Source organism: Arvicola amphibius, chromosome 2 (assembly GCF_903992535.2).
Source record: "Arvicola amphibius chromosome 2, mArvAmp1.2, whole genome shotgun sequence".
NCBI lineage: Eukaryota > Metazoa > Chordata > Mammalia > Rodentia > Cricetidae > Arvicola > Arvicola amphibius.
In genome coordinates this window covers 121,029,808-121,053,025 of record NC_052048.2, presented here as the reverse complement: position 1 = coordinate 121,053,025, position 23,218 = coordinate 121,029,808, and the positions used below count along the sequence as shown (strand labels likewise).

Sequence of the window (23,218 nt, the reverse complement as noted above, 5' to 3'; positions counted from 1 at the left end):
CAGCTATTGATGGGGATTCATAACTAAGGTAATGAATAGCTGGACAGTTTTTTAAGGGGTTTTTTCAAATCAAGAATTGACAAGAATTGAAGAGAAAAAAAGCTGTCCAGGGTGCAACCTTGCTCTCAGGGTTGGGGCTGGATGCCTGTGCCTTCATACTAATTTGAGTTTGATTCCGTCTCCAAATCTTGGGCAGGGGAGTCAGGAATGGTGACCCAGTTCCCACAGGCGGAGCGTATAGTCTGCCCCCTTGCACAGCGGTGCGGTGCTTTCTGCCTTCTAGGAGTTGCGTCTTTGAGTCCGGATGGCGCCTGAATCCTTGCCCTTCTCTCCCTCTCCTTTCTAAAAGGGAAGGCGTTTCTTTTCGTACGGTGCTGTTAAAGGCTGACTTAATGTCCCCTGTCCTCGGAGAGCTTCTCTATTCCTTAGTCAAGAAAGGAAAAGTCCAGCTACTGTAACCCACGTAATTTGATTGGTGCTTGTAAGACGAGGCAGCTGTGGGCAGTCATTCCACACAGGGGCCTTTCTAACTCACCCACGCTAAAGACCTTGGAAGATGGAGACACCTAATCATGCCCCAGCAGCTTATTTCTGCTGCTTGTGAAACAGCATTAAACCCCCTTTATGGGCCCATAACAAAACAGGCTATTGAAAGAGCATAATGGGTCTTCACAGTTTGGAATGCATATCATCTCATGGCTACTGCAAGCAACTTACGTGTTTAGGGGTTTCATGCCAGACCTTCCTGCTTTTCTTTAGGGTCCAATCCTTGGGACAGTAATGGTCTGATCACAGAATTATGGCCTGAGAAGTCTTCAGATATTATTGGTGAGATGAGAAATGATAACAAGAGCCATCAATTATGTCAGACGCTCGCTGTGCATCAGCCTTGACATTTATCATGCCCATAAGTGCTTTGCATGAACTGTTTTTAGATTCTTCCAATATCCTTAAGAAGGATCCTATTCTCACTTCATGGAGCAGGAACCTGAGACTTGAACTCTTCTCTTCTAATGAAGCTCTGTTGTTATCATTTATAAAGACATGGGGGAGTGAGGCTGGCCCCACGAGGGGCGCCAGTGGGTCACCCAAGGCCTCAGCAGGTCTCCTTAGCAGGTGGGGGACCATGGCAGGTGAGAGACAGACAGACACGCCATGCAGAGTGAGTTTGCGTATAGAGGTTATTTAGTGGGTTATGGAGAGGAAAGGGAAGGAGGAAGGAGAGAATTGGGGTGGGGGGAGGAGAAGGGAGAGAGATTATGTGTGCGTGTGCGCGTGTGTGTGTGTGTGTGTGTGAGAGAGAGAGAGAGAGAGAGAGAGAGAGAGAGAGAGAGAGAGAGAAAGAAAGAGAGAGAGAGACACGGGGAGACAGAGGCAGGCTGGATAGGAGGCAGGACAGCCTCTTGACTCTGCTGAAGGGGGGGATTGGGAGTGGGCAGGGCTTGTCTCTTAAAGGGACAGGGTAACCAGGTGACAGACCAGGCCAGCAGATTATAATATCTGTATTTTTGAGGGTCTCAAAGCCTAGACCTCAACCTCTCACCCTTTAAAGCCACCTCTCCTTTGAGCGATCTCATCTAGTCCCATGAATGTAACTGTCAATACATGGTTAGTACCTGTATGTTGACATCACTAAATCTAAATCTTTAGTCTAAACCCTCTCCACTCCCTCTGCTATGGAACAAACCCAGGGTCTTTCATGCAGCAAGAAAACATTCTCCCATCAAGCAACATCCCCCAGCCAGGCTGCTTCTCTTCATCTCAAATTCACACATCCAACTGCCTTTTCCCCTGGGCTCACTAAGCGCTGTCTCAAAGTCAACATGTCCAAAACGCTTCTCTGCTTCTTCCTCCAAGTGCTTTTCTCCTCCAGTCTTCCCCTCTGAGCTCTTGGCAAACTGGGAACCCACACTGGAAAAGTTGCGTGGCCCTTGATTTCTGTCCTTCATCCCCTGCACTCTCAGAGAGTCCGCGAGTTTGACCTCCATCCCTTCCTCTCTCTTTATCTGTTGCTTCCTTGGCCCATGTGCCAATGGTACCTAACTTGACTAGACACTTGCTCCCTGACTGGTTTCCCTGCCTGATACTTGTCATCCCTAGGCCCGACCAACTTCACACAGCAGTCTGAGTGACATTTAAAAACATGAATCAATTCATGTCCTTTCCCTGCTCAAAACTTCTTAAAGATTTTCTTTTGATCCAAACCCCACGACTGGCTGAACTTGACTAATGCTGCGATGTCGTCTCCTCCTATTCATCCATCCCTTGTTGACTATTCTCTAGCCACAGCTCTGTTTTCAGTTCCTTGGTGATACAAAGTTCTCTCCTGCCCTGGGGCCTTTGCGCTTTCCCTGTTTAGAAGACTTTCTCCCTGACCTGTAGGGACTCTGCAAACAGTATTGAGTAAATGAAAATAACAGGTTGCCTCTCTTATTTGAATAGAAATAAGAACAATGAAAATGTGTCACTAATAAGTTACCTAGCAATTTGTATCTATCACAACTACATTAGATGTTCTTCCTGTAACAGACATAGGGGAGAGGAAGCAGTGGGAAGGATTTGATGATCAGGGGAGGTAGACGTTTATAGCCCAGTTGTTCAGAATTATAGATCTAGGAGGTTGAATAACTGACTACCTTGGGGTGCAGAGGCAGAGAGCAGGCTGTTGGGCAGGCTGTCTTATGTGTGCTCTCCAGGTCCTGGTGTCCTTGTATAGATACAATGCCGAGAGAAGGTTTGTATGTCCAAGAGAATGGGTAGGCATTTGGAAAGCCTGGCTCTTGTCCATCTGGGCAGCATCACAGATGGCTGTGAATTGGAGTCAGTGGACATCTTAGCTATATCAATTTTGCTTTGGTTGTCAAATATGGCCCACGAGAACAGACTCGAACTCTGTTATCTGCACACACAGATGAGATGGCGAATGCGCTTAGGTATGGCAGTTAATGACGCACCATCTGCTAGCACATCACACTTTGAGTGGGACTTAACATGAGTATGGGTTTCTCTGAACACCCCCCCCCCCCACCATATGTGCTTAAAGGATCCAAAAAGGAAACAGCTTATCCAGGAACGTGAAAAAGAACGGTGACATTCTGTTGTGTGTCAGTGAGATGAGAAACTTATCAGGCACCATCTATTTCAGGGGTTTTGTGGTATTTTGTGGTTTCGGGCATCTAGTCCGTGACAAAATGGCACTGTCGGGATGACGTACCACACGTGTGGGTACAGAAGAGCACCATGGTGTGGGTGCTGCTTCTAAAATAGACCTTTGGGTTTGTCCGGGACTTGGTTCACACAGAAGAAGATACTTCTTGTCTCCCAAGAGCCTGAGAAGGTGCTGGTGCCACATGACTTATCCACTTGAAAGTGGGAACTTCTGTCTCAGGACTACATTTTCCTCTTGTACTTTGTACCTCTGTGACATCGTTTGTCCAAGCTTGTCCCTCTTCCTTGCTTCTTCCATTTCTGGTTTCCTCCTCTAGCTTCCTGAGGGCATGCATAGACTGTGTATCCTTCATCCTGGAAGAATCCAGTGAGATCTAGCACCAAGACTTACATTGCAAGTGCTTAATATATCTTGAGTTAAAATAAAATTGCTTCCAGAGAAAAACTTAGAGAACATACCTCAAGTATTTTTAGAAACGACATATTGTAGATCAACAACATAATTGACTACATCCTTACATTAAGTACTGAAAAAAAAATGTGTGACATTACCAGGAAAAAGAAAGCCTTCTTTTTATGAGAGTTCGTGCCTAGTTTTGGTTACATGACATGGGCTTAATCCAAATGTGCAAAAATAAGGAAGGATGGTACTTGGAATCTTGGCACTATTACAAAAAGGTGAAAGTCTCGGAATATTTATGGCCAGCAATGCTATCTTTGCATTGATGTGTCAATAAAACACTGGAATATGTGGAGGTAGGTGTGTGTGTGTTTGTGTGTGTGTATGTGTGTGTGTGTGTTTAGACTCTTTAATAAGGTAATGTCTATGTAAAGAACTTCTGACTCTAACGATACATATGATCAATGTCATATGGCACCCAGATATTATGGCAAATGTGTTTGAGAAAGGCAAGTGTTTTGTTTTCTAAGTATTTAAACATGGCCAACATGTCAGCTGGGGCATTGAAATGCTAGGGGGAATGCTATGCTTCACCATAGCAAAGAAGGACTCCAGAGGAATAGAGTGGATTCTTTTCTCTTCCCTAAACAGTGGGCAATGCATGGGGAGAGAGACAGACATTGATGAGAATGCATCTGGCAGCGGTATCTGTGGTAACCACAGCAAGGGTTGATCCTGAAGCCTTGGGGACCAAGGAGGGGGTTGTAATGCCAACCCAGAGGTGAGGTGCTAGAGGCATGACTGTTGCTAATGGGACAGACACAGAAGAATAGATATAAGTATCACTTCAAAGGAAAATCTTCACAACTTGGAAAATTCTGAAATCCCAAATTTGAGTGGCTTATATAAATTGTCAGCAGGAGGGAAAGAGAGATTGAGAGGGGCAGTTACAACGTGGGGGAGTACAAGCTTGAGGTTTGTACATGTTGCAACACACTGAAATTCCCAGGTGGGACTTCTCTAGATTTCCGTCTGTCACTTCAAGACCTTGCTGTTTGGTGAGGGGTGCACTGGGGTATTTGATCTGGAGACAGCAAAGGGAAATCTGAGACAAGAGAAGAAGGCAAAGTTTGAATGAGTTGAAGTTCCAGCACAGCAACGCTGAGCAGCACAGCAACGCTGGGCCGAGCTTGTGCTCTCCCTGGATGCCCACTCATACCCTAACTATATTCTGACCTGGGCTCCCAATCCCATCCCTCTGTAAGCCATGCTTGTGCTCTCCCGGAATGCCCACCCACACTTTAACTATATTCCGACCTGGGCTCCCAGTCCCATCCCTCTGAAAGTAGCCAGAGTGTAAGAAGCCATCCACGTAGTCTAACTAGATGACATAAAGATGTGGAAAAATACTTGTTTTACAATGTCCACAAATACTGAAATTTCCAGTCATACTAGATGGACATAAAATCAAAGAGTTATAACTGAATGCAATGCTAATATCGCTGATCCTATTTTCTTGGCAAAATTTAATCCATCCTTGGAGAACTAACTCAAATGTCTCTCTGCAGCCAGCCTGACTTCCCCTTCCCCAGGCAGTTAGTCTTTTTACCGTCCACATTCCTGCAACACTTTGTCTATTTTTCTGCTACAGTCTTTACTTTTAGTTCTGTGCATGGGCTGTTTTCTTGCCACCAGACTGGAAACAACATGAAGATAGGAACTGCTTTCTCTTCTCTGTATTCCTCACTCTCTAACAGCAGAGGTTGGTGGGTGATAATTCATCACTGGAAATATCCAGCAGAGGAATGTTGGAACCGTGGACGAAGCAGTGTTCAGTTGCTGTAGCAAAGCCAGTATACGCATCGCATGTCACTTTTCTCCAATGCTGTTAATGCAGAACCAGCAGAGGCAGCATTCTCATTACACACTGCTGGCCCATATTTGTAATGTGTGACATTTTTTATGAAATACTGTCAAAGGCAATCCATCATTGAGTAACCTTTAGATTATATGCTGGGGTTGATCTTAAGCAGAGACGTAAGTGAACCCACAGATGACGCTAGGTTCTAAGAAGGGTGGGATCCAAGAGTTCCACCTAGAGAACCGGAGGCAGAATACCATGTTCCTTTAAGTCCCATAGCAGTGACTGGAAAGGGTTTCTGCTGTCTTTTGTCACTTGGGGACAGGATTATTGTGATGATGATCATGTGACTAAAATTGTGGCTAAGTATTTGAGTCTTATAGTACCCCCGGTGAGGACACAATGAAGGGATAAAGACACACTAAAGGGCTGGCAACCTTTAAGACTCTCCAGATTTGTAACAGCCATCTTGAGAGACTTCTTTTGAATATAAAGACACAGGGCACCCTAAGTTCATTTCAGATGCCACTTGGACTCACAGTTAAACGGACTCTGTATGTCTGGAAACATCTATGATCTTACACATATTATAGAACATAAACAAAAGAAAACCTTCTCGGTGCCATCGTTTCTGTGTGAACCCTGATAAGATGCCTCTGCCGAGCTTCCTGTTTCCTGTTAAGGGGGAGCGGATTGTGAGAACACTAAAATTGTAATTCTCTGTCTCCCTTAATTAGACCCAGAGCTCACCACAGTTCTTGCTGAAGCTGTGAGAAAATCCAAGCAATAATTCACATTGGCAGGTCAGCAGAAACAGATAACGGGGGTCTGATGTGGCCAAGATTTGCTTAAGGGATCTGTGAATTGAATGGCTCAGAAGAGGTACATGCACGTCTACAGAAAAATATCCCCTGAAGATATTGAGCACAAGCAGCAATGAAAATGAATCTCAGCAGCTTCCCCTGCCACCTTTACAGATGCCATTCCAAAGGAGGCAGATAAATCACCTTACTATCAATTGATGTGGGGGGCACTAATTAATAAGTCCCATTAAATCACGGAGTAATGACATTTAGCATCTAATGAATGCCTCATAATCTCTGGGATCATTAATATTTCATGGCATCAGAACGAAAGGATAGGTGTCCTGGCCTGGTGCAGCACAGTTTTCTATCTCTGACAAGGTCTCAAGGGCATAGGTGGGACACCTTGCCATGCAGATTATATATATATATATATATATATATATATATATATGTATACGTATGTATGTATGTGTATGTATGTATGTATGCATCATTCACCATTAGTCCTTAGTACCTAGGTCCTACGGATTCCTCATTTAGAAAATAATTCCCTGCCTGCCATTCTTGGGGTAAACATCTGTGACTCTGGAGAGCCTCGGAAAAACAGAAAGCCTCAGGTGTTGACTGGTGTGGTGCACTGGTTTGTTGTTGACCCTTAATGGCCACCAGACAAACTTGCACAAGAGAAAATCATTACTTTGATTTATCACTGGGGGCTTGCTTTATTCAAAGGCAATAATCACTTGGCAGAGCAGGTGCCACTGCAAGGCCTTATTGATCCAGGCGGCCGTCAGTCACTCGGGTGTGGAGCTAGCCCACAAAAAAGAAGTCCATCTCAGAGCAGGCAGAAATGAAGCGGGTGGGTATTATCTCTGACTGTGGTGCTGTGGCTCCAGGGATACTGGGTGTCTTCTTGCAAAAGAAGTACTGAAGCAGAGAGGATGCTTTCAAGCTGCCATAAACTGTTGAGAGGGGACATCTACCGAGCTAACTGCCAAGGTCTCTGAGGCTGGATCCTTCAGAGGTCAGGCTCGCTGCACTAAGATCAAGAGTCTAAGGAGTCAAAAATGCCCATGCTCTCGGAATCGGATGGGATTTGCTCTTGGGAGCAAAACGGAGACAGTGATCAAAATCAATTTGGACAAGAGGCAAGATCCAGCCTGATGTTGGTGGATGTCTTGTAAGGTCGTGGGAGGGACAGAGGACCGGAGGCAGTCTGCGCAGGGGTAGGTGCAGGGAGGCTTGGAATTCAAGGCAGGTATATATATATATATATATATATATATATATATATATATATATATATATATATATGTAGAAGGAGCCAGGGACGCAAAGGGCCAGCGGGAGTGAGGAAAGAGTGTCTGGAAGAGTTGAAGAAAAGTAAGGGGAAAGTAGGGACAGGGATAGGAGGAGAAAGAACGGGAGAGCTAAGCGAGGACCGAGAGAAGAGGTGAAGGAAGGGAGAGGGGTCTGGAGAGGGGGGCGGACCACGGGAGCTGGAAGCTGGGAGGGAGACGAGGGGCGTAAGCCGCGGGGGGCGGTGGAGTGCGGGGAGCCGGGTAAGGGGAAGGGCGGCGGGAAAGTGTGAGCGGCGCGGGAGGGCGCGGGGCCGGGCGGGCGGGCGGGAGGAGGCTCCCGCGGGGGAGTGAGGCGGGCGGGCGGCCGTGGGAGGGAGTGCGGGGCAGGTGGCTGGGAGGGAGGGCGCGCGGCGGAGCGCCGAGGCCAAGTGCATTGTGTCTGGCGGCGGCTGCGAGCCCACCGGCGGCTGCGGCGGGCCGGGAAGCCATGGAGCCGCGGGCGCTCGTCACGGCGCTCAGTCTCGGCCTCAGCCTTTGCTCCCTGGGGCTGCTCGTCACGGCCATCTTCACCGATCACTGGTACGAGACCGACCCCAGGCGCCACAAGGAGAGCTGCGAGCGCAGCCGCGCGGGCGCCGACCCCCCGGATCAGAAGAACCGCCTGATGCCGCTGTCGCACCTGCCGCTGCGGGACTCGCCTCCCCTGGGGCGCCGACTTCTCCCCGGTGGCCCCGGGCGCGCAGACCCGGAGTCCTGGCGCTCGCTCCTAGGGCTCGGAGGGCTGGACGCCGAGTGTGGCCGGCCGCTGTTCGCCACCTACTCGGGCCTCTGGAGGAAGTGCTACTTCCTGGGCATCGACCGGGACATCGACACCCTCATCCTGAAAGGTGAGCGGCGGGCGCGCCCCGCGTCCCGGCTCCGCGCGAGGAGCGCAGCCTGGGCTTCCCAGGGGCGCGCCGGTCCCCGCGGCCGCCTCTCGAGTCGCCGCGCTCCGCTTCCCCGCGCATTTTTCACCCTCCCTGGCTGCCTGTCTTGCCTTCCATCCTCAGCTACTCTCTCTCCTTTCTCTTGGCGTCCTTTGCTCCTCCATACTGCCCTTCTTTTACCATTTTCTGGACTCCGCTTTACCCCCTATCCCTGTCCGTTTTCTCTCCCCTTTTCCTCCCCTAAGTCCTTCTCCCCTGTGTAACTGCCTGACTTGGGATGTGTGTGTGTGTGTGTGTGTGTGTGTGTGTGTGTGTGTGTGTGTGTGTGTGGTTTTTCTTGACGCTGTTTCCAGGGAGGGTGACAGCCACAAAGACTAATCTTTCTCAACTAGGTTAAGTTGCGTTTTCCTTTGAGAAATGCCCTCTGTTACAGACCTGGTGCAAACCCAGAACGGCGCGGGGGTGGGGGCAGTCTTACTCATGGGTTGTGCTGGTGTTGGTTGGTATCGCTCTCCTGGAGGGTTCATGGAGAGCGAAGAAGGTCTGCCCTCCTAACAGCCCAAGTTCAGGGTCTGTTTGAATTGGACTTTACACACAATAATTCACTGGTGAATGCAGCTAAGATATCCGCTTTATTCATTATTCAACCTTCCCGGGGACCCCATCCTCCTCAGGGACTAGGCAGTAGCTGAGGGGTGACAAGGGCCAAGTCCTTGAAAGTAGTCTTGAGCACAGATTCTGTATGCCACACTCTTACCGTAGTGACACTTTGTAGTGCTGTCCTTATTGTTTCATCATTAAGGACTGGATTGTATAGCATCACTTTGTTCCTCTGGAATCTGAAACACCTAGCTCGTGTATGTAAACAGATAGTTTAAATATTTTTTATAAGCCCATGCATGCAAAAAAAAATTCAATATGAGAAGACTCTTTTGTGGAGTTTCCTTTAACTTCTAGCTCAGACCTTAACAGAATTTTTATCTCCGGAAAGCAAAACAAATAAAAGAACGTCTTTTCCTTGGTCTCGCTGTTCCCGAAAGTGAGTCAGAAGTCAGTCCATCTTAAAAATTCAGAAGCAAGTGAACAGATTTACATTGAATTACAACTTGCCATGGAAGTATGTAGAAAGGAGGGGGTTAATAACTGGCTGGCCTTCCCCATCTTGTTGGCTGGCATAGTCTTGGGTTCTCACACATGTCAGTTTCCTCCTTCCCATGCCTAGCCCAGCTGGGGACTGCCATCCAAATCTGTCTGTATATGGAAGGGCTCCAGCAATTGGGGAGGGGGGGGGCAATTCGATATAGTAATCTTCCTTTGAGAAGTAACCCTTTTCCTTTCTGTTTCAACATACATCTGAATGTGATTTCTCCTCATGAAGACACTGCATAATTAATCCTGATAGAGGCACAGCACATGAACAAACTGTCAAAGCCGCTTGTGGAGGCTCAGCTACGGAATGTTCATTTAGGCAAGGCAATTTAGAAAGTTAAGCTGCGTAGTCTGTCTTTGGAAATGGCAGAATTGCATTTTTCACGCACTCTCTATGCCTGGAGTATTTCACTGCTTGCGATTTGGATAGAGTGTAGTGTCTGAAACAGCAGGGCAGAGTCTCGCCCCCGGCAGGAGAAGTCCCATGAGGCGCTCCAGGATCCTTGTGGAAATATGCCGGCTAGCTGAGGTACCCAGCTCTTAGAGTGTCCAGATACAAATGATCTTCGAAGTGGAGGAAGCTATTAGAGGCTGGTGGATCCAGTCTCCCAACCACGGTTCTAACAACTCTTATAGTTCCTGACAGATGGCTGCCCAACGCAGCACCACAGCAGAACTCACTGCTGAGTGGATGAATTAGATGGTTCTGGACACGAATGCATCCTTTAGCTGAAAAAAAAATTACCTCACATTTACACTATTGATCGTTGTTTGCTAAACCTTTGTGGTGAACACTGGGGCATTCTGGCCAGTAATAAAATAAGGAGAACCATACTGGTTTTGTCTCTAAATCCGGGTGTGTTTTCTCCCACAATTGTCCAAACTTATGTGGCCTTTGGTTTTGTTGTCCCTGTCTATGAGCTGACTGTTCTTTGGAGAATGTATTAGATCTGAGATGTATCATTGTTTTAATAATAACAATGTGTGTTTGGATTCCTGGGAAACTAGTGAGCCGATACTATTAGGGAATGAGGAGCTTGCAGCAAAGGATGACACCACCATTGTGGGATCATTGTTGTTGGGGGATGGGCAGAGATGCCTCTGGTACTTTCAGCAATAGTTTGCTCCTAACCCACATTAGGCTGCTTGAGTAACTCTTCGGGCTCAGTTTCACCTCCGGGAAATGAAGGGAGGCACAGATTTCATTACAATTCTGATTCTGTGGCTAATCTGGAAAGAGGAAAGCGTACATATTTACCTGTGTCGAGCAGATGGTCCGAGCATCCATATTAGGCAAACACTGTTACTGTTGTTTTGGCACCTGACATCCAGTGGCTGTGGTGTGAGTTTTCTAAATGAGCACAAAACACTAGAAAATGTCATTCCTTGTAGTGAAAACATTTCTCTAACTAGAGACTCAACTTCTACTTCTTACTTTCCTCTCAAAATGAGCTGATAAGTCTTACAACCATTTATACATTTTAATTATTAACAGGTTGACTCAGATAGGAGACTAGGAAGGGGTTAGAATGGGGGCCTATGAACTTTCTGGTATGTTTAGTGAACTTTTGAGACAAAAGTAAATAAAGCTTTTAACCTGTGGACACAGGACAAAGGTTGAATGTAGGTGAAGCATGCAGAGAGGGCAACATTTTCTCACTAGAAATGTTAATATTCCCTATATTGGAGACCCTATAAGTATTTCTGATGTATAAGAGTTAGAAACATACAGTGACAAATTAGATTAAAATCAGTATGTGTAGACTCCATAGTATTAATCCGCCCAAGAGATATCACACAAACAGGAAAGCATTCATCTCAATGATACAGAGATTTGGGAGAATTCTTCTTCTTCTTCTTCTTCTTCTTCTTCTTCTTCTTCTTCTTCTTCTTCTTCTTCTTCTTCTTCTTCTTCTTCTTCTTCCTCTTCTTTCCTCTCTCTCTTCTACCTCCCTCCTTCCCTCCGTCCCTCGGTCCCTCCCTCCCTCGCTCCCTCGCTCCCTCCCTCCCTCCCTCCCTCCCTCCCTCCCTCCCTCCCTCCCTCCCTCCCTTCCTTTCTCCTTCCCTCCCTTCTCTTTCCCTTCTTTTCTTTTGGATATGAGGTCGAATAGTATCCCAGGCAGGACACCAACTCACTAAGTTGCAGGTGGTGACCTTGAACTTCTGCCTTGATGAATCTTTCTTCCTTCACTGCCCAGGTACTGGGATTACAAATGTGTACCTGCTTTATGAAGTGTCCGGGATAAAATCCAGGGCATGCTAGGCAAGTGCTCTACTAGATAAACTCCAAGCCAAGCCAAGCCTGAGGTAAAGTCCAAAATTGTACCCTTGTGCTGATTTTTCCAGGCCAGCCATGAGCTATTCCTGGCAGTTTGTACACAGTGTTTCTCTAGCATCAAGTTCTCTCTGTCTCAACCTATCTCTATAGCACATCTTGCTCAGCTGATGTGCTAGTCGATCTTCTATTCCTGTGGCAAAATGCCTGAGATAAACAACTTACTTAATGGAGGATTTATTCCAGCTACTTATTATTGTCCATGGTTGGCTAATTCTGTTTCATTTAGAAAACAGGAAAGTAGAAAAACCACGGTGGAAAGCTGCTCCTTTTACAGTGGCCAGGAAGCAGAGAGTTTATCTGGGGTAAGGGTACAGCCTTTCAAAGCACACAAAAGTATATCGTAGCTGAGTTAATTCCTCCAACCTCCTACTTTCCACTTCCTCGCAATAACAACATCAAGTTATGAATCCATCAATGATCCAGTCAACTCCCCAGATCTGCATCTCTGAACATTGCATTAAGTACATGGGTTTATTTTTGAGGGGAATGGGATCCATGTTCAAATTTTAATGTCAGGAAAACATGAAATCTTATCAGATGATTTAAAAAATAGTTTATCTTGTATTTCTTTAATTTACTTTCCAATTCAATTAAAAGCGTTCCAAAAGCTTGCATGTGGAAGGTAATAATAGGAGATGTTGTGACACATTGGGGTGTTCTTTTGCTCCTCACTCTAAGCTCTATTTGCTTGTGTATTTTTGTGGGTCTGGTTTTTGTTTTCTAAAGATCATTTTATGTGTATGGGTGTTTTGCCTGCACACATAGTACATACATTTGGCTGTGTACCATGTGAATGCCAGTGGGTCCCAGACTAGGAATTTGGACCCCTTGGAACTAGAGTTACTGATGGGCATGTGCCATCATGTGGGTGTTGGAATGGAACCCTGGTCCCCTGGAAGTGCAACCAGTGCCCTTAAACACTGAGCCAACTCTCCAGCTGGTCACTGCTTTTTTGGCTCCAAGAAAGCTTTCCTGGTCAAAGGACTAGCTCTGAGGATATACAAATGAGTCACTTCTGCCTAATCGGAGGAGAGGTGTAGAATAGTTGAGCAAACCAAGTAGGCACTTGAACAGAATGGATTTAATGCTCTGGGCTTCTGTGTCGCTGGGAATGTGGGAGGGCTCGAAGACCTAAAGATGGGCTCTTTGTTCAGTTAGCCACCATCCATTTATTTACTCAAGAAATAGATGGTGAAGTGTCAGGCATTAGCTAGACGTGGAAGAGACACTGGGAGCTGAACAAAATGGACAAATCCCCGTCTCCTTAAGAAGGCGTTTCAAGCAGCCGAGTTTGTATTTTCTAGAGGATTACACAGTAGCTACTCTTAGTAGGCTGTGGAAGATGACCTGAGAGTGGAGAGCACTTTGGGAGAGCTGATAGCGCTAGTGCGGAAATGACAGAAGGACGGCGCAGAGTGATGGAGTGTCGAGCTCTGCAGGGACGCCCTGGCATCCTGTCCAAGTGCAATAGTGTGCTTAGCTGCAAGGGCGGATGCAAGGAGCATCCTTTGGAAAAGTCGCATGTGCTTTCTTTTCGTGCCTGGGAGCATTTTCTTCAATAAATAAGTATTCGTGAGACCTGTGAATACATTGTGCAGAATGTGGAGGACTCAGTTTTGAATTAGAAATGGTCCCTGGACTCTGCTGGGAGTTCTAGCTCTTGGATTAGCTTTAACTTAAATTTTCTTCATTAAGAATTTTCACTAAGAGCAATCAACATTACTTTTAAAATTTATGCACTCTGTCCATGTAAATCGAATTTTGGTGTTATACTCTGCCTACAATAAACAAAAGGAAATTTAGAGTAGTATTTTGCTTTTATGAAATTAAAAATGACAGGATTTCAGAGATAGGGAGATTATAATTCTATGTTTGTCACGTTAAATTGCGAAAATCAATGAGGACTGAATTGAGACTTGAAGTAGAAATATGTCCTAATGGTCTTTGAAGCAGTCAAATGAGATAAACAGAGATATCAAAGACAGTGAGTGGTGCATAAATACTTTGTCATTTTGCTCTCGGGATGAAAAGGAGAGAGAGAGAAAGCTTTGGGAAGAATTTACTAGGCCTTCTCTGCTCTGTGCTGATGATTTATCTGCTCCTCCTGTTGCTTATTCTCCACAAAATTAATAGTCTGTACAGGACCCACCAAGTTCTAACTGACGCAGAAATAGATTGATGATTTTTTTCAGCTCATTTGTAGACCAAAGTACCACGTGTGCGGGAATAATTATCTCCCAAAGGCAGATCCACCTAGGGAAGCTGAGTGGCTGGCGTTCTTTTTCCTCCTTGACCCAGGAGAACATAGAATGTTTGCAGATCTTGCCTTAGATAATGCTGGTGAGGGGATCCCTCAGTTTTAGGGAGTCTGTGGTTGGGATTGAGTGTTCAAGAGTACCCGCCGCTCTTCCAGAGGACCCAGCTTCCTTTCCCAGTACCCACACTGGATTGCATACACCCATGTATATCTCCAGCTTCAGGGGAGCCAATGTCCTCTTTTGGCTTCAGCAAACACCAGCATACATGTGACACATGCATGCGTGTGTGTGTGTGTGTGTGTGTGTGTGTGTGTAAGTCCAGTTTCAGGGGATCCAACACCCTCTGGCCTCTGAAGGCACCTGTACCCACACCCATGCTGCACATAAACTCTTGCGCGCACACACACACACACACACACACACACATACACACACACACACCTTAAACAGACTTCCTTTATATCTCTAGATAAGTGGGATCTGAGATGTTTTCGAGCATGAACTTTGATACTTATCTAAACATAATTTTTCTTATTCATTTAAAATTGTGTGCAAGGGCTAGCTATATTAGTACATGCATCATAAAGCAAAGACAAAAGCAAATATTGAGGGGCATAGTATTAAAATGGTATAAATAGAAATTTTGCTTGGCTACCCCAGTGCCTTCCCCACAAACACACTTTGAAAACGGCTTCTCTTGATGCTCATTAGTACAGCTACTCCTGTCCTCTGGGCAGGGGGAGGAGAGCTTTGCTTATCATGACTGAAATTTATGCGTGCTCTCCCAGGATTCTGTTAGACCACACACATTTATCTTGTGTGGAGAAGAGAAGATGCATTTTATTTCCACATCAATTCTGACGTTGGGCACAGTATTAAATGAGCCCTTTTGATTAAACAACTGCTACTTCATCCTGCACAGCTCTTAATGACTAGATTTGTAGTTTCGTCTTGTCCCACAATGTGTGGAGGTTGAGCGTGCCCGAGTGTGATACTCTGTTTCAACACATTCTGTCCCCAACACTCAGGAAGGTTATCTGGAGCAGGAATTAAATTCTTGCTACCCTGCCATCCAAAGAAGCGACTTGCTTTCATTCTTGCCTGTTTGTACACAGGAAATATCTTTGAAAAGTCATTTACAAACATAAGAGTCCATGGTGTTTTAAGTGGTCTGTGATCAAAATTTCCAGAACTACTGACATTTCCATTCACTATGTCCCATGGATAACATTTAGCAATGGCCTTGAGGGGAAAACGGAAGCATTTTTTGCTATGCCACAGAAAGTTCACATCCAATTATACCCGACTTGTCAACTTGTTGTGACTGCCCTCCCCCCAGCCCCTGCTTAGCTACTGATTTTTCTTCTTCAGTGCTCAAAAAAGAGCCCTCAACTCCATCAGGCAGACTGCTCGTAATTGCCAGTGTTCTTGATTGCTGTACAACATAAGCTTTGGTTGGAGGAGCATCTGGAGTCACAAAGAATCCCTGTGTAACTGCTAATCATGAGGTCCTGAAGAGTGGGGACATTGATGGGATGGAGGCAGGTCTCCGAGTTTTCCCAACAGGACCAAGCGCAGACTCCATTCCATCGTAGTGAATGCCCACAGTGCCGTGGACTCTGGCTTCTCAGCCTGTAATGACTGAATGTCAGATTCTTATTGCAGATTGTTAATACTGGGACCTCTGCCAAGCAAGCTGTCACCTCAGATCGTCTGTGCCCTCGTCCCCTGAGCTCACCTGTCTTTTATCTACCTGATCTTCCAGAGAAAGTCCACCGTCTTTCTGTTAATCTAAACTGTGTGAACGTCTTTGGTTTGTTTTCTTGTATGGCTTGCTGGTTTCAAAGAATAAAAGTAATCGGGCTTTATCTGATCATCTTCTCCATAGCTCACCCCTCATAGCAACCAGTGGGATGGGAGGGGAAAACTGAAAGCAAACCCACTGAAAGATTGGCAGAATGCAAACAGCAAATATGGTTCCTTTGAAGCCAAGTATTAGCTCATTATTTTGATGACAAAGATCATCTTAACCATGTAGGTATGCCTTAGGATTCAAGAGATTTGGTTTTATTCCAGTGTGTGTGTGTGTGTGTGTGTGTGTGTGTGTGTGTGTGTGTGTGCGCGCGCGCATGCGCGAGCACACATTTATATGCAACATGTACATGAGTACAGATGCCTTCAGAGGCCAGGGGTGTTGGAGCCCCTGAAACTAAGGTTGCGAGCCACTTGATGCGGGTGCTGGGAACTAAGCCTGGGTCCTCTGCAAGAGCCCTAAGAGCTCTTAACCACTGAGCCATTCCTAGCCCCAGTTACTATCTTTAACAAAACACCAAGTATTGATATTACCTATAGCTGTGTATTGCCTTTGGTAAAGAGTTTCTAAAAATCAAAATAAAGGCACCATGGCTAGAGAACAGACTTTATCTTCCAAATCTGATAAAAATTTATAGCGCTTGTTTGTTGGCTTGCTTGTGGGGTTTCCCTGTGGTTAAAAGTGATTGCGGTAATTAATCTGCTTTATTGCAAGTTTTAACTAAAAGGATAGAAGCGAACTTCTTGGAGTGTGAGCTTCGGCTTCAGAGATGGTGAGGCAGACAGCTTCTTTTCACAGCAGAGTACTGGGAAGAGCAACATGCTGCTTTTGCCTTCCCTGCAAGTCAGCCAGACAGCTGACTGTAGATCAAGCAATCATGTCACGGGGGACGCCCATCAGGGGATGCACCCGCAGCGGAAAGGGAAAAGCATAAGATCTGTATTTTACTTTCTCCTTTCTTAAATTACCAAGGACGCAGTGAATTACTTACTAGGTGTTCCTCAGAGCTTGAATTTAAAAAAAAAATGTGCATAGATTTAAAAAAATATCAATTATCTCTCTTGCCCCTTAAGAATCTGAAGGGTTCCCGTGCCTTTTGGTTCCTCCAAGGTCTCTGACATAGTTCAGCTGGAAAAGAGATTCCAGAAAGTCTTGAAGTGGGAAATTCTGAGATGATTCTGGAAGGCTTGATTGTCTCTGTAACAGGATGCTCACCTGCAAATCAGCAATGATGCTTGCATCTGCCTGGAGTACTTAGGATATATCCGTAGCCATCTCAGGAGGGGCTCTCTTCCGCTGGAACCTCATTTCGCTCCAGTTTAAAGAATTTTTAATCTGACGTGGGAGATGTAAGTACTTGCCTCATTCAAGAGTCAATACATAGTACCGTCAGGAAAAAAATACTATTTAAAAAAATAAGTGATTTCTTAGTTTTTTTTTTTTTTTTTAAAAAGAATGCCCATCGCTGTAGGTCCTGTGTTAAGAGGGCTGCTGTCCTTACCATGTCCTCAGCAGTGGAGAAGGGCCTCTGAGTTGTGGTTAATTTGTGGTAGAAAGCTGTTTACCGTAATACTTCGGATTATAGAGTCTGAGCAAATACTGTTCATGAAGTTATTCTTGAGAACAAGTGAAATAGATCACTTGCCATATGACTGAGAAGTTAATGAACAGGACGTCAGGGCAACAGTTTGATCCAAGATAAATTTCCAGGGGTTGGGGAGCAGAAATCCCTACGGCCTGCTGGGGTAGTCTGTGCTACACGGAGAGGGTTTGAGCTGGGTAACGGCTGATTCCGACCTGCCTCGTACAGCTCATTTAGTCCGGAGCATCTGGCTGGCATAGCAGGGAAGTTCTGCTTAGTGTTCAGTACTGGTTGGAGAGAGCTCCAGCTCTCATGTGCTGGAAAAATACAGAAGACAGTAATGAAAGAAAGGGAAAGTAGCAGCCATTGCTAACCTGAAGGGCTCTGAAAAAAAAAAAAAAAACGTGTTCTTCAGGGGCTGGAAACAATTGACACAAGGTTACCATTCACCTCTGGGCGGCTAACAGGTGAAATCCAGCTAGAGGCGGCTGGAGGAGGATCCAAGTTGTGTTGTGTTGCCTTCTCAAGGGCTCATGAGGGCTAGAGATGGCTCTATCTCTGTTTCTGTCTGTGTATCTCTCTTTCTTTGTATCTCTCTTCCTGTCTACCCTGTTTTCCCTGCTTTGCCCCCCACCCACTTCCAAAGAAACTCAAAATGGTAGGAAGTAGGAAAATGCAGGTAGAATCAAAGATCCAGTTAAAGAGGTTGAAAGGAAGGTCAAACCCTGGCCACCTGATTTTGTTCTGCGTACTCCAGCCGGTCACTTGCAGTCCCTCTGACTCCTCCCACCCCTTATCAATGCTTGTCTGTGCACTAGGCAAATCGGCATAATCCTGAACTGCCTTTAAGTTATAGGCAGAAGGCATCTCTGGGAAGGAGACGGCCCTTTGATTTTATGCAGAAGAGGTGGCAAAGGAGCTTAATCCAACTCTGTTTTCTGGGGCTGGAGGTTGTCTGGTGGGGGAGTTGATGGATACAGTGGCGTGGGGGTTTCAGTCCTTTAAAGTCGTTCCTTGGTGCCACCACCGATTTAGGAAAGTGGCAGCTGTATAAATAACTCATTACCTGTTGTTCCTCTGAACAGGTCCCCAAACACCTGATTTGGAGACGTTCAAAGGGAAATGACAGGAGGAACCATAGAAGGTCACATCTGTGCATGTCCTCCAAATGTGCCAGTTACTGAAGTGAATTTGTCTGATGGGCCGTGAGTGGAGTGACCCCCAGCTCTCGTAGGCATGCCCATAGATGTGTGTGCAGAGTTTTCTTTCTGCTATGGTGGCAATTGAGTATGTTGTACTAACAGGCCCTGGAGTTTCCTTTTTGGATTTGTGGCAGGGGCGAGTTTTAAAGAAAGCGATTCTGCTGCGAGCTCCCTTCTAGTCTCATGTGCAAGTTAAATCCACAGGCCCATTTCTCTCCCCACACCATTATTTTTCCATATATGTAGTTTCTTCTGGAGTTGTTTTTATTTCCCAAAGGGCCAGATACAGCAGCACTTCTGATGAGGTATGACACATTATAATTTGGGTTATGGGTATAATTTTTTTTAAAAGAAGTTAATACAGTACTTGATAAACATTTATGCACTCCTCTGGGTAGGTTTATTGGCTACGAATCTTTTAGTGTCAAATAACAGAATATCCAAAATAAAAATGGCTTAACCTAAAAGGAAAAAGCATTACCTTGCATAATAGTCCGGAGGAATTGTGCATCCCAGGTAATTACAGAGGACAGGTGCCGGAAGGCTTTAAGAGTTCCAGCTTCGTCTTCAGCCTGGTTCCTGTCTGGACTCAACTGTTCTGAGTCACTTCTGCACTTGGTTACAGTTTAAGAGGTAGGCAATAGGAGAGGCCCTACCCCTTCTTAGTTCACTTTTTTTGGCTGTTGTTGTTGTTTTTCAAGACAAGATTTCTCTGTGTAACCCTGACTGTCCTGGAACTCATTCTGTAGACCAGGCCGGCCTTGAACTCACAGGGATCCACCTGCCTCCTGAGTGCTGGGATTAAAGGCGTGCGCCACCACCGCCCGACCTGGCCCACTTCTTATAAAATGTTTATAAAATGTTCAGTAGACTTTTCCACAAGTCTCACTGCTCATAATTATGTCCTGTGACCGTTTCTAAACCAACGCCTGACAAGTGATAATTAATTCTCATAGACTAATCAAGCTCTACCTCTGGGGCTGAGAGGCATCAATCTTCTCTGGAAGCTCATGGTTACCTGGTTTGCTCAAAGTTAGACAAGGACATGTATCCATAAATGTGGAGCTGCCACAGTGGGGATATTCAGACGGCAGAACTCAGCTCTTCTGGTTTATGCTTCCTCCGCACACTGCCCCTATGAAGGCCTGGCCTTTTTCCTTCTGAAAATCCACGCTGTTTTTTTTCCTCTTAATCTAGAATGACCCACAGGTTGTACAGCTGTTTCTAGCAGCCTTGTTTATAATTGTACTTTTAAAATGTGAAGCAAAATGGTCAAAATTGCACATTTTCGGAGTTGTAAATGGATTCTAAGATTAGACGGTGCCGTTGTTAAAATCTGATGTCCGTGAGATTGGTGTGGTCCATATTAAGGCACTCCCCAGACGTGCAGCCTTTGCCTCCCCTCCACCTTTCCAAATGAATGAAAGTCCAGCAGCTGCCAGAAGAACCCTACAGGGATCCCTATTCAGAACAAGCATACTTTCTCACAGGCTGGTTCTTTGATAAACCTGTTCAAGCTGCACCCTGGCTTATTTAATTTCTTGATTCTGAGGAAAACAGCACAAGGATGATGTTCTATTTCACCTCCAGCTCCTGGCTAGTTCTAAGTGACCATCACACCAACTTTCAGACAAGCCTATAGTAAGTGTGAGGAGGGAATCAAGCAAGGCCCTCTGCTACTGCTCCTTGTGTCCTTGCACACCAATAGAGGCACATACCTGAAATCTGAAGAACTAACCCATTCCATTTCAAAGCTAGGCCAGCTTCACACCTAGAAGGGCAGCTGAGGGAACCACTTCTTGGCTGTGTTTGTTGCTATGTTTGGAGGAGGCGGATGAAGGAAAGGTGTCAGAAGATGAGATGAGCCCTCGTCATCTCTGCAGGAATGCTCATGGCACGCTGCTGCCCTGAACTTTGTGTTTCCTGATGGAATTCCATGCTCCTCTGCTTCCCTCCTCCGGCACCAAGAGCTCTGTTTATTTGCATCTGATGTCTGCTCAGAGCAGGGATGACAAAGCAAAAGCGAACTGTTACAGATGGGTTGAGCTAGCAGGACTTTTTAGTGCAGAGGACTGAGAAGATGCAGTAAAGCCGCGAGGTGTGTAGGTGGACACATATTTAGACCACCGGAGTGCATGCCAACTTGTAGGTTCAAACACACATACACACACACACACACACAGAGAGAGAGAGAGAGAGAGAGAGAGAGAGAGAGAGAGAGAGAGAGAGAGAGAGAGAGGGGGAGAGAGAGAGATTGGGAGAGAGAAAGGGAGAGAGAGAGAGAGAGAGAGAGAGAGAGAGGAGAGAGAGAGAGAGAGAGAGAGAGAGAGAGAGAGAGAGAGAGAGAGAGAGAGAGAGAGAGAATATGGACATCTATCAGGGGAAAAGATAGGAAAGGCTGTAGGAAGACCAGGTAAGCAGGCAGGAGAAACATATATTTGCTGAGTCTCTGGGAAGCCATCTATAGGTCTTACTTCCTGAACATTAAGGACAGTCAACATTTTAAAATGCAATCTCGTCATATCTATCCTTTCACTAAAAGACTCTGATGAGATCTCCCCAAGCTTAAGCATATGATTCCAAAGAAACCAGTCATTCCGCTCATAGATACATAAGCAATAACTTGTATTTAACCACAGCAGCCCTCTTTATAACAGCTCAGTATGCAAACAACCCACATGCCCATCACCAGATAAAGAAACGTGATGTGCCCATATAATGGACCATTATGCAGAGGTTAAAAGGGGGCGGGGGATGAAATAGTGGCACATGCTTCAACATTATGGGCTTTATAAACTTTATGCTCAGTGAAGGAAGTCAAGCGTGTACTGTAGTAGCCGTGCACTGTAGTGATCCTAATAACCAGACCAGGCAGATCTATAGAGGGGAAGGGATGGCTTACTGGGTGTGGAATTTTCTTTTGGGTTTATGAAAATGTGCTAGAAATAGCAGGGCATTGCACAATGTCCTGTCAGTAAATTTCAGTTTAAAATGGTGACCAACAACAAGAGCTTCCCAAACCGGTGATTTCCTGTTGCCCACAGCTACAGGTTTGAACTTCTTGCGAGGTCATACACAAGCTTTTAACCAGAAGGCTCCAGCTATCTTTCTCCATTACCAGCATTTCTCCACAGCAACTAGGGTCAGGCTCCACTAGAATTTGCTGTTCCCTTACACATGGGGTGGTAGTTTCAATGTGATTGGTCCCCATTATCTCATTGGGAATGGCACTATTGGGAGATGTGACTTTGTTGATGTAGATATGGCCTTGTTGGAAGAAGTGTGCCACTATGGCGGCTGGCTTTGAGGTCTCATATATGCTCAAGTCACATCCAGTATCTCAGTTCACTTCCTGTTGCCTTTGGATCAAGATGTAGAATTCTCAGCTTTTTCTCCAGCACCATTGGTCTGTACATCTCCATATTCCCAGCTGCCATGCTCCCCACCATGATGACAGTGAACTAAACTTCTGAAACTGTAAACTGCCACCTCAATTAAATGTTTTCCTTTATAAAACTGCTGTGGTCATGCTGGGCAGTGGTGGCATAGGCCTTTAATCCCAGGAGGCAGAGGCAGGTGGATCTCTGTGAGTTTGAGGCCAGCCTGGTCTACAAGAGCTAGTTCCGGGACAGATTCCAAAGCTACAGAGAAACCCAGTCTTGAAAAATAAAATTAAAAAAAAAAGAAATAAAGAAAGAAAGATTGCTGTGGTCGTGGTGTATCTTCGCATCAACAGAACCTTGACTAAGAGACATGCTCTTTCACCTTTTTATAGCCTGTTCTTCCTGAAATCCCATTCTATCCCTTCTATATAGGACTTGTCTGCCTTTTCCTTGAAATTCAAGTACTATTATGTTTTCTGTCTGTCTTCTCGACCCTATCCTCAGCTCTACTTTCATGCTTTGAAGAGTAAATTTGAGCTTTTATTAATAAATTCTGCTCTGTGGCAGTTTCATATGATCTGATGCATGCTGGTGGCTGCCCTCCAAACTTCTCTGATTTCTCTCCCCATCCCTCCCAGCTCCTCTCCTTCCTTCCATATTTCTTTCCCTTGCTTACTACTTTTTCTTTTGCCTAGTGCCCAACAGAGTTTAGCTAGGGCAATATGTGTGACCATAGGTTTGAAACTATCTATTAGAGCCTGGTGGGCTCACACAGGATACTATGCTCCCAGCTCTCCCAGAATCTGTTAGTTGCCAGTAGATCATTAATAAGTGGTAGGATCCCATGAGACCCTTCCCAGTCTATAACTGACTGTTAGGAAGATTTGTGTGTGCCCAGCGACATTGACATAGCCGCGCCGAGAGTTTGTGATCACTAAGGGTGTGTTGGTCATTCTCCAGGACTTCTCCCTATATTATGGTTAGTTCCTATGAGCCTTGTGAGGGTGATTAAATGTCTTGTTTAGGACAGA

The 23,218-nt window shown here is 45.6% G+C and overlaps 1 protein-coding gene across 1 annotated transcript in view; it reads left to right on the top strand.

Annotated features, from left to right (window-relative positions):
* Positions 1-7,934: 7,934 nt before the first annotated feature.
* The window catches only part of Tmem178a (transmembrane protein 178A), a 57,689-nt gene continuing 42,405 nt past the window's right edge, over positions 7,935-23,218 (top strand). Inside the window, exon 1 of the mRNA XM_038319205.1 lies at positions 7,935-8,423. Within this exon, the coding sequence (XP_038175133.1) occupies positions 8,024-8,423 (400 nt within the window). The 5' untranslated portion in view covers positions 7,935-8,023. The remainder of the gene's footprint in view (positions 8,424-23,218) is intronic.